The 12,145-nt window shown below is 35.5% G+C and overlaps 1 protein-coding gene and 1 long non-coding RNA gene across 3 annotated transcripts in view; one reads left to right on the top strand and one right to left on the bottom strand.

The window, feature by feature from the left end:
* ACADL (acyl-CoA dehydrogenase long chain) overlaps nucleotides 1-12,145 on the top strand; it is a 711,748-nt gene that overhangs the window by 25,732 nt on the left and 673,871 nt on the right. Inside the window, exons 9-11 of one of the 2 annotated variants that reach the window (XM_066345341.1) lie at nucleotides 2,204-2,331; nucleotides 4,379-4,465; nucleotides 9,850-11,439. The exons of the other annotated variant lie outside the window; for it this stretch is intronic. Of the exons in view, the coding sequence (XP_066201438.1) occupies nucleotides 2,204-2,331; nucleotides 4,379-4,465; nucleotides 9,850-9,943 (309 nt within the window). The 3' untranslated portion in view covers nucleotides 9,944-11,439. Of the gene's footprint in view, nucleotides 1-2,203; nucleotides 2,332-4,378; nucleotides 4,466-9,849; nucleotides 11,440-12,145 lie in introns of those variants that run through there. 2 annotated transcript variants of the gene reach the window in all.
* Nucleotides 6,697-9,875, bottom strand: LOC136378415 (uncharacterized). Its single transcript, XR_010746612.1, has 3 exons — nucleotides 9,813-9,875; nucleotides 9,198-9,276; nucleotides 6,697-7,048 (listed from the first exon to the last, which is right to left on the bottom strand). It is a non-coding gene; the product is annotated as an uncharacterized lncRNA (long non-coding RNA).

Here is a 12,145-nt window from a genome sequence, read left to right as displayed (position 1 = left end):
ATATATATACTCATCTGTTTTCAGTATATAGATGGGTGTTTCCCTATTTCTTTCATTCCTAGTTCCATCTTTAGATTTTCTATAAGTAAACTTGGATATGTGGTTTGGGAGTGGAAACTTTGTGCTGATTAAAGGGTAGAGATTTGGCCTAATTAAGTGAATAGAAAGGGAGATAGAAAAAGTAAGGGAAAGAATGAGAAGAGAAGGAGGTTTGGAGGTGACGCAGCACGTTTGAGTTAGAGGCCAAGCTTCCGAGGTGGGAGAAGTGTGGCATCAGCCTTCCAGCTGCTTGGTTTGGAATCATTAGATGCCAGTTGCATTGTCTGTTTCTAGAACAGGATGGTGTAAAGCCAAGGGAAAGGCAGTCAGTTGGATTTTTTATCAGCAAGTCATTTATGTCGGTACACTGATAAGAAATCTGTCCATCAGAGCATCTACTCCACCTGGTGCACTCTGATCTTGCCTGGTCCTGGGTTTTATTATACTCCTTTTCTACTCTTTTCCAGAAGGGGAAAGTACACAAACATTACCCACCACAATGATGCAATAAAGTTCAGTTTTGTGGTTTGAGAATTGCTGTAACCCATAGTAAAGGCAGGCCCAGCCTCCTCTGAGAATCCAGTCCCCAAAAACTTCCTTTGAGAACTCAATCATGGCTTTGGACTTGCCAGTGTGTAAGGGAGGTACATTTAATTTCTAGTTTAAGTTTCACTGAGTCACCTCTGTCACTAACTTCCCTGCCTTTTATTAGCCACAGTGAAGATCTCACTCAAATATTCCACAGCAGAATGATCATAACTCTATTTCTATCTGAATTCCATAAGGAAGGTAGAGCCAGCTGATCCTAGCTGAGCCTTGAACCTAAGAGGTAAACTAATGCAGCCTATTTTTGGAGGTTACCCACAGTGAAAAGCCAGAATTTCAAATCCAAGCCAGTGTCTGGAGGAGGTTCAAGGGTTGGTGCTAATAAGGCCTAATGTAAACTTAAAAGTTCAAGGTGTGAGAGCCAAGAGTCAGGAATGCAAGAAAAATTGATGAGAGAACAGTCAAGAACAATAGAGGATAGTCTAGATCAGAGGTAGTCAACCTTTTTATACCTACCTCCCACTTTTGTATCTCTGTTAGTAGTAAAATTTTTAACTGCCCACCGGTTCCACAGTAATGGTGATTTATAAAGTAGGGAAGTAACTTTACTTTATAAAATTCATAAAGCAGAGTTACAGCAAGTTAAAGCATATAATAATAATTACTTACCAAGTACTTTATGTCAGATTTTTGCTAAGTTTGGCAGAATAAATCTTTATAAAACAACTTATTATAGTTAAATCTATCTTTTTATTTATACTTTGGTTGCTCTGCTACAGCCCACCATGAAAGCTGGAACACCCACTAGTGGGCAGTAGGGACCAGGTTGACTACCACTGGTCTAGATAGAATGATTTCCAAGAATACTATTGGTTATCTGGCCAGCAGGAGGAGGTGTATAGATGTATTAGCATTGACAATTCCTGACCATTCAGTCCAAGATAGAGACACTCCTGAACAACTTATTGAAAAGGATAAGAGGAAGGGTGAGGAGAGGCAGAAGATGTTGGGGGTACTGGACTCTGATCTCTTGAGATCTTGTTATTTTTCTATTGCATTCCACAGATCTAGATTATAAATAATTTGCAATATAACATAATATTTTTGATGTTGTCACTCCAGCTTATTAGTTTGTTACTTTATTTCAAAGCAAATAAACAGAATAGAGAGATGTGATTCCTTAATTTTGTTAATAAAGAAGATTTCTTCATGGATTTAGATTCCAAAGGAAAATAGGGTTTTCAACAGTTGTACCTAAAGGACTGTACCACAAGATGGTGCTCTCCTGTCAGTCTTACTGTTTTTCAAGAAACTTCCTTAAATGGTCTAAATTTTTTCCCATCTAAAACTGAAGGTATTTATGTACTATAAGTATTTTTGCTTCTTTTTTTTTTTAAGTACAGCTTTTCTTATCAATGAAATGTGGGTAATTTAAGCTCTTTTCTTAACGTTTGCCTGTTGTTGTTTTTTTTTTTTTTGAGGAAAAAGTATTAATTTCACTTTTGTTTTGTTCCAAAAAAAAAAAATCTTTTATTATACAATTCTTGATATGCCAGGTGACTCAAAACATGCTCTTCTTTCATGCTCATTTTTACCTCTCATTTTCTTTAAACTCAAGACGGTGCAGCATAAGCTAGCAGAATTAAAAACACGCATTTGTGTAACCAGAGCTTTTGTGGACAGCTGTCTCCAGCTGCATGAAAAGAAACGTCTGGATTCTGCCGCTGCTTCCATGGCAAAATACTGGTATGCATGCTGCAGTAATTAAAATGTGGGGCTTGCACAGACTGTTATGGAATTCTTCAAAATTTAAACTCAGCCTTGAGGGTCTAAAAGGAAGAAGGCTATGTAAATGAAAACTTGCAGTAAGGACTAACATTTTTTAAAAATGGTGAAAGGTCCCATTAAGCCTATCTTAATGTGCTAAAAATTACTGGAGTTGGTATTTGCCTTTTAGCATGCCATTGAAAATAAAACACTAAGAAACTGAAGTAGAATGACTGATTAGTTCATCCAGTTAAGTTTAATTTCAAATTATCTGAAAAGTATAGTGAGACCCAAAATTTATAGTAAAACCAAGTTCTGAAGTTGTCCCAATTCTTTCATTTAATAACTATAATTACATTTAATTCTCTCTGAAACAACATTTTTATATCTGTGTAATAAGTATATTGGACAGGGTATTTTTCCAATTTAAGGTATTTTTCAGATCAAAGAAACATTTCTGAAGAGTTGACTGTCCATTCAAAAGTTGCACATGCTCTATTAAGTGAAAGAAAAAATTGTTTTATTAAATTCCAAAACACTTTTATTGGTATTAAAGATGATTAGCAACGTTATTAAAGATGAGTTGATTGGGGGGAAAACCCTATAAAGCTTTTCTGTGTTTTAAGAAGCAGGAACCATAGTTTAAATCAGATTCTGGATATGGACTTGGTTTCCTATGTTTTAAACGCAAACATTCTCACATCTCATTAACCCAAAAATAACCTAGACAACATTCCTGTCATTATTCATTAACTTGTGTTCAGTTCAATCAGAAGTAGAATGGGAAAATATGCAGAATAGTGCTTTATGTAATGATTCCAAAATACTAAAATTGCCAGGTTGAAACCAGTGTGGAATTATTAGTACTTGCATTTGGGGGGGGGGTGACATTTTCTATATACATTTACAGCAAGTTCTTTGACTAGTTTAAAAAGTGTAAAAATAATTTTCAATAAGATATTTTTGGAAAAAGAGCTATTTGGATAGCTATGGACTTCATTGTTCCTGAAAACACCAGGTTTATAGACATGCTGGTATGTCATAATGGAGCAGAGAAAGCAACTAGTTACAGCCTAGTAAATATTTCATTAAAATACTTGCCAGATAAAAAAATTCATAGAATTCCAAATATTGTTGCCCTTGAGTCTTGTCTGTTAATCTATATTGTTGTTATATTTCTTGGGAACATAGTCACTCGCCCTGTGGCTTGAGTTAAAAATTATTTTTAATGGGAAAATGTGTCCACGCTTACCTTTGCTTGACTTTCCATAAGTTGAAAATTTGTACTAATTTTTCATGTTAAGATGAATAAAATCCCTTCCAGTTATCTTATAGATTTTAGTGATAGTTGAAACTACTGTGATAAGATCAGAAAAGAGTATTTCCCAAGTACTTCATATTAATGTACATATACTTCACAAACAATAATTCCCAAAGAATCTTTAATAAGCATCCTATATAATGGCATCCACTTTAACAGTAGTGTGCCTCTTAAGTTTCCACTTTTACTTTCTGGTTATTTCTGAAAACCCTAAAAAACATTTTTTTCACAGTTACTTGAATTCAGTGTTTCTGCCTTCAGATAGGAAGTTAAATCTTTGGAGAAAAATGACATATTACAAAGGCAAAATGAAATAGATGACTGTATAATTATAGAGTTAGCTTAGGTCATATAGAGAATTTAAGTAAATTAGGCCAAATTTAAGTTTTTACTATATCCTTTACAGGCCTCAATTAGTCAAAACCTAATAGTCTATGCTTTCCACATTTTGTTTCTGGCCTTAACAATAACCCAGCCAGAACCATAATTGATTAATAAAGTATTCATTATGTGAAAATTCCCCTGAAATTTATTTCATATGTAATTTGTATACAATTACAATTATATTCTAGTTGGCTAATGTGCCTACTCTTAATTGTTTGATCAATGTATGCATTTAATAAATACTTTATCTCCTGATTGTGAAGCACCTCATGCAAATCTATTTCAAATGTCCCCTTTCTGCTTTTTATTTTGTCCATCTAGGGCATCTGAATTACAAAACAGTGTAGCTTATGACTGTGTACAGCTCCATGGCGGTTGGGGGTACATGTGGGAGTACCCGATTTCAAAGTGAGTATGGCTCTTTGTTCTGTTACATTCTTCCGGATGATGTGAAGAAAAGGAAAAATTACTGTACTTTGTATATCGAAGGAAAGAAGATGCAAAATCTTTGCATTTTTCAACTGATTACAGAGTGTATTCAAGCAGACGGAAACAGCTTTTTGTTATTTATTCACCCCTAGGATTTTATCACTTTTAAAGAAAGTGAAGAGACCAGTATAGTAAAGCTTGATGCTTGGCTTTATTTGAATTGTTTACAGAAGGACTAATACCAGTTTTAAAATTGAATAATGCTAGATTAAGCATAATTATTCAGGTTATTTCTAGTTTTTTACTACAACAAACACCTTTTTACATTTATCGTTTATGTTTTCTTTTCTTCCTTTCTTTCTTTCTTTTTATTTTTTATTATTAAGTGAGAGGCAGGGAGCAGAGGGAGAGAGACGGTCCTGTGTGAGCCCTGACTGAGATCCACCCAGCACGCCCTCTATGGCGCTATGCTCTGCCCATCTGGTGCCACTGCTCTGTTGCTCAGCAACTGAGCTATTTTTTTTTTTAGCACCTGAGGCAAGGTCATAGTACCATCCTCAGCACCCAGGGCCAACTTGCTTGAACCATTCAAGCCATGGCTGTGGGAGGAGAAGAAAGAGTGAGAGAAAAGGAGGGGTAAAAAAATAGATGGTCACTTCTTCTCTGTGCCCTGACTGGGAATTGAACCTGGAACTTCCACATGCTGGGCCAAATGCTTTACCTCTGAGCCAACTGGCCAGGACCACATGTGTTTTCAACTGAAACAGGACAGGGTCCCAAAAGTAGTATGACTAGTTCAAAAGTATGCATATTGTAAATTTTTATAATTTCCAGATTATTTCCTCCAATTGGTAGGAATTCATATGCAGATGAACAAAGTCTGATGACTTATCCTAAGCTATGAATGTTACTACTTTTTAAACTTTGTACTAACCTAATGGGTAACAAAAAGTAGGTTATTATTATTTCATTGACAATTTTTTTATTTTTATTAACTTTAATTTATTGTGTTTACATGGATTCAAGTGTCCCACTGAATATAACTCCCTCACCCCCCACCTGTGTCCCTTTTAATACCCCCTTTGCCCTTCTCCCCGTAACGCTCTCCTGTCTTCCCTCTAGGCTTTGCTGTCCTGTCATCTATATCTCTGTGTTATATATATACATTGACTATTAATTATTTTATTTTATTATTTTATTTCACTGTGGTAAGAACACATAACATGAGATCTACCCTCTTCACAAAATTATAAGTGTAACTGTAAACTCTACAGATCTCTAGAACTTATTCAACTTGCTTAATTGAAATTTTAAGCCCATTGATCAGTAACTCCCCATCTTCCCCTCCCCTTAGGCCCTGGCAACCACCATTCCTCATTGATTCTATGACTTACACTATTTTAGATAACTCATATATGTAGAATCAATATAGTATTGATCTTTCTGTGGCAGGCTTATTTCACTTAGCAGAATGTCTTCAAGGTTCTTCCGGATTGCCACACGCTGCTAAGTTTCCTTCTGTTTTATGGTTGAATGGTATTCCATTGTGTGCATGTACTACATTTTCTGTAGCCAGTTATCTGTCCATGAACAGTCAGGTTGTTTCCACATCTTAGGTATCGTGGATAATGCTGCAGTGAACATGTGATTGCTAGTATTGCATAAAGGTCCTAATTTCAACTCTTTTGAATAAATCCCTACAGGTGGGATGCTGGATCATATGGTAGTTTTATATATCTGAAGCGGCTGCACCATTTTGCATTCTCCACACGTGTAGGCAAGCATTCCCATTTCTCCACATCCTTGTCAGTCGTTTTCAGGTGTCCCCAAACTACGGCCCGCGAGCCACAATGTGGCCCCCTGAGGCCATTTATCCAGCCCCCACTGCACTTCTAGAAGGGGCACCTCTTTCATTGGTGGTCAGTGAGAGGACCACTGTATTTGGCAGCCCTCTAATGGTCTGAGGGACAGTGAACTGGCCCCCTGTGTAAAAAGTTTGGAGACCCTTGATTTGCATTTCCCTGATAATTATTGTTGTTGAGCCTTTTTTTCATATACCCTACAGAAAAATCAGCCTGCATGTGGAAAAGATCTAAGTTTTTATAGCTTTAGTATTTTATTATTCTCCTCTAAAAAAAAACAAATTGAAAGTATTAATTTTTTCCAAATAGAATTTTTATTTGCTTCAAATTAAAATAAATTAAATACACCTTTTTATTCTATTACATGTGAATATTCCTGTTCTTAGTTCAAAGCAGTACCAGTTGGCCAATAGGCAGCATCCTCTTTCATATTTCTTCCTCTATCTTCTTAATTTCTTGTCCTCATTCCATAGGCTCTTTTGGGGTGTTTTTTGAGAGGGTTGCCTCAATAATCTCCTCATGGCAATTCTCCTCATCACTCTAGAAAATATATTTTCCTCTTATTAGAAATGTTTTCAGTTTATAAAATTTCCAAAGCCCTGGCTGGATAGTTCAATTGAAGGGAGTATTGTCCCAATACACAAAGGTTGACGGTTCGTCCCTGGTCAGGGCACATACAGGAACAGATGTTTCTCTCTCTCTGAAATCAATTAAAAAAATTTTTTTTAATTTCCCAAGAAAGTTTTTTGCTGTATCAAGAAAAGACCAATTTAATTCTGAGACAAGAAATGAGAAAGCTATGGAGTTCCAATTTTTTTTCTAATTTTGATCTAGATTCAAATATCTAAAGGGAAAATTATCAAACTAGTATTTAAACTGACTTTCAAGTTTATCATTTTGGCAAGCATAATTGAAAACATTTGATACACTTATCCTTAATGAAGAAAATAAACATTTTATTAGAGTTACATTAAGAACAGAAGCTTTAGCATAGATATAATTTACTAATTTTCTGTAGCCATTGGGCAGCTCTTTAAGCTTTAATCACAGGAAGTATATAATTTATAACCTTTTGTAAAAATTTAACAATAAGTAGTGCTTTTTCCTTCCATGAGAATATAGGCATAAAGTAGCTAAACAATTTCTTTTTTTTTTTTAATCAATCCTTGTATTTAGATTTTGGTATATCCTTTTAGAACTACTTCAAAAAAGCCTCAATCAAAAGCAGATTTAGGCCCTGGCTGGGTGGTTCAGTGGATAAAGTATTGACCCCGCAAGCCAGGGGTCGTGGACTTAAACCCCAGTCAGAGCACATAGATTTACTTTTTATCTTTGCAAAGACCTGAAATAAAAAAAACGTTGATTTATGCTAGCACAAATTAAATTACCACTGAAACTTTTTCTGTTCATTTTCATGTTTTATTCACAATAATTAATCTATTCACAATATTCACTATGCTAGGTAAGTGAAATAACAGTGAGTGTTTATATGTTTCTACTCCACTGTGCAGTCACAGCTGCTGCTCGGAAAGTAGACAAATGGTGGCTCAGTGTTTGTCTAGTTTATTTTGGGTGCTAAGAAAGGTGCATTAGGTGAAGAGGAGTCAACCATGTACATGGCCTAAGAGGCTATTCCTTCAGATCAGTAAGTAGCAAGCAAAAATTGTAGCTTGATGGCTTAGTATTTGAAAGTCCTGGTTTCACTTGTATTTTCTTTCAGGAATAATAATCCCCTTCTTGGCCAGCTTGTTAGTACAAAGATTGTATGAATTTTCCAACTAGATTGATATTTTTCTCTCCAAAGACATAGGAAAAGAGCTTTTTAAAATAAAATAACAAGAGATAAAGTAATGGATAATATGAAAAAAGCCTAATTAGACACATTAGGCATTGTGAATGTGTACAGACTGTGATTTAATAGAAAAACCATACTATCTGTGTTTCTTATATCCTCAGATTAAGCTACCATACATTAGTTGTGCTTGAGTATGTGTGTTGCTGAGTCTTGGTTTCACAGATAAAAGAGGTGCTTTTTTGTTTTGTTTCACTTTATTTGGTTGTTTATTTGTTTTTAAATAACTTGTCTTTAGCATGAGTTTCCTTGAGCGTTACTCATGAGGCCTGGGGCTTGTAAGAAGTGAGGCTTAATCCTCATGGTTCCAAGACTTCTCAGCCATGCTAGGAAGAGCAGCCTGAGATACAGGGCTTCATCATTTGTGTGGTTAAACATTTATTCTGTTGCCTTTCTCTGTTAATTTTGGTTGATGACTGCATTTAATTAGTAACCTATAAAAGGTCTACTGATCTGTGTCATTACCAATTCCATTGGAACTTCAGTAATGTGAAAAAAAAAATGCCCAACCCAGCACAAAAATGTCTAAAAGCCTTGAGATTACTGAAGTAGACTGAAATGCTGGGCAGGGCCTCCAAAGGCAAGGGCTGGATTTTGTGGGCAACAGTGGAATTTGTTCAAAAGAAAAGAAAACACAAATGTCTCTGTATTTCAAGTTTCTTGAGAAAGTTGGTATAGAGACACTAAAATTCCTTGTAATAAAATCAATCAAATCAGTAAATATTTACCGAGTGCATACTCTTTGCAAGGTCCCATGATGAATATGGAGAAGGATAAGTCAAGAACCAGTCATGTTCGTAGAGAGCTAGCCTATTCGATTTGTCTCAAAAATTCAATTAAAAACAAAACAAAACAGATTCTATGCTTGAAAAAGAAATGCCTTTGAATTCATCTACTAGGAAAGTCCCATGCTCAATAATTAGTCTTACATGCGTGGGTCAATGAAATATTGTGATAGAATAAAAAATGATACTTGCCAAAATGGCAGGGTACTTACCTTCTCATTCCAGTCTGCCAATTATTATTTTTTTTTAATTTGTAAATGTATTGACTTCTCTGTACCTCAGTCCCTTTACCTACAAAACAATATATCATAATATTCTCCCAATCCCAGAGCAGAGAGGATAAAGTGAGACAAAGAAAGGTAAAAACAACTGTACATTGTCACGATGACTGTCATTGTTAAAAGTGAATTTTGTATAGCATTTTTTTTGTGTGTGCTAGTAGACTCAGACACTCGGTATTTAACCTCCCACATTACTGGAGTGGCTATTAACCATTTCCAAAACCTAAGTTATTTGTTAACTTTGTGGGAAGTAATATTTTCTAAAGCATCAATTTATACCCCTGATGGCAGCAGTGGTGGTGGGAATCTGAAGGAATGTTAGAAAATATGTACTTTTTTTCCTCTTGTTTTCTACAAAGCCGGTGGATTTCACCTTTTTTGGGAATCATTAACAATAACAAGAAATTAAAACATCCTACCCATTTCTAAATCTAAAATGGCCTGAATTTAGAAAAATTATGTCAAATGAAACAAACTTAAAAATGTTCTTTTGAATCTGTAATCTCTTCAAGCAAACTAAAACAAAGCTATACAGAAGATTATTACCTCATTTATTCACTCAATCATCTTCTGATTTATCCAGAGCTTACGTGGATGCCCGAGTACAGCCAATCTATGGTGGTACCAATGAAATAATGAAGGAACTGATTGCAAGAGACATCGTCCGAGACAAATAGACATCTGCCCACATCCTGGAATCCTATTACAACTAATCTGGTTTTAAATCTACTCAAGATAAAATGCCACCTGGAAAGGGAGCACACTGAAGATGTTTTCTATCTGCTTTTTTTGTAGAAAACACTCAAATGCAAATATAAAATTAACACAGTGCGAGGAGAAATTTTTGACTCCAAAGAGTTTAAAATTTTCCAACATAAGGTTTAACTTTTGGTTTGTTTGTTCTTTTTATAGCTAGAAAGCAAAGATTTTCTGATTCTAGAAGTCTTAGTGTTTCATATTCCCCTAGAATTCTAAAAAAGTGTAATTGCTTAAATCTTTAAAATTGAGGCAGAAATTATTTTGTTCTTATACAACAGAAATATTAGTAGTACTTTCAGCACATTGGCTTTGAAAGGGAAAAATATAATTTAGAATACAAAATTATTTCGCTATTTTTTTGTTTCTAATGCCCCAGAATAGTGGAATCCTACCACCAGACCCTAAGCCTCTGTTTTTAAGTGATGGAGCCCTTTCTTCAAACAGACGCTTATGCAGAGACTCGGAGTCCCTCTGAAATGGTGATGAATGAAGAGCTGCCCTAATTGAATCAGAAGCCTTCCTAGGACTCATTTAAGTATTTGCCTAACCCAGCTAGAGATTGCTGTTTGTTCTCCCATCTCCTGACACCTGGGCTCTCCCAGGTCTCCATCCCAGTTTTATAGAACACAGAATAATCTGTCCTCCTTTCATTTTAAGCTATTGGTGTAGTTTATTGGTATTGAAGCAGTGACATTTACTTTGGAATAGTGTACTTTTAAAATTAATTTAATGAATACTTCATGCCTTGTCTAGGCCAAGCTGTTAAAAATAATATGAGAAGTGCCTGACCAGGCGGTGGCGCAGCAGATAGAGTGTTGGACTGGGATGTGGAGGACCCAGGTTCGAGACCCCAAAGTCGCCAGCCTGAGCACGGGGGCTCATCTGGTTTGAGCAAAAGCTCACCAGCTTGGACCCAAGGTTGCTGGCTCGAGCAAGGGGTTACTCGGTCTGCTGAAGGCCCGCGGTCAAGGCACATATGAGAAAGCAATCAATGAACAACTAAGGTGTCACAACAAAAAACTGATGATTGATGCTTCTCATCTCTCTCTGTTCCTGTCTGTCTGTCCCTATCTATCCCTCTCTCTGACTCTCTGTCTCTGTAAAAAAAAAAAAAAAATAGTATGGGAAGTAACACAGGCAAGATTCCCACTGATAAATGAATCAATAAGTAAGTCATAATAAAGAATGTGAGAAGTAAATAAACAAGATAATTTCTAGTCATAAGTGCAATAAAAGAAATAAAGTAAACATTTAAAATATTATAGAAAAGTGAGGAAATGACACTTGAGACAAAAGTAATTCTTATCAAAAAACCATTAATTTAATGTGTAAATTGCTAGCATCATTTCAGTACTTGTTTTTCTTTGCATATACTGGTGAAGCAGTGAATAAAGTAGTTTTTAAATGGAAACAAGTATGTATATTCTTGTTCAACTTAGAAAACCTAAACATTTTATTCAGTGTTGTTGGTATTAAACATTATTTTTTGAATGCAGTCAGTACAAACTGGATAGAGCCAGGGAAGAGAAAATGTTTTGCTACTATTCATAGAGTTATACACCTTTGATTCACTGTTGGGTATAAGTCTGTATGATTTCCAGCTTGAGTTCTTACTCATATGCATGAGATGGCATGGAAAATGAGTTAAACTAATATTGTATTGATATTACTATATTTGCAGCTTTCGCCTCCCTCATATTATCAGGAAACAGTGTAGGATTAGACAGACCAACCCTCTCACCTCAGCCTTTTTCCCCTCCTTTCCTAATCTTACAGGAAACTAAATTTTTGTAATACAGCATCTTTAGAATGCCAAGTAAATTAACATAGTAGAAAAAGACTGCTATGTAGTAGACAGACCTGGGTTTGAATGATAATTTCTATCATTGAGGAGCCATTGGACCCTGGACAATTTATTTAACTTCTTAGGATTCTTTCAGGTGCAAATGACAAAAGAAAACTAATTCATACCATCCCAAGCAAAAACTTGAGTGTGCTAATTTAAAAGGGTTGTAGAGTAGCTTATGCATAGAAAGAACTGTAAGAGCTAGGGTCTCAGGTACCTGATTCCAGGGCTTAGACCTGCCAGCACTTACACTACATAAATTTATTTTTACTTC

This window comes from Saccopteryx leptura, chromosome 7, assembly GCF_036850995.1.
Source record: "Saccopteryx leptura isolate mSacLep1 chromosome 7, mSacLep1_pri_phased_curated, whole genome shotgun sequence".
Taxonomy (NCBI): domain Eukaryota; kingdom Metazoa; phylum Chordata; class Mammalia; order Chiroptera; family Emballonuridae; genus Saccopteryx; species Saccopteryx leptura.
This window is presented reverse-complemented; position numbering and strand designations above follow the sequence as displayed.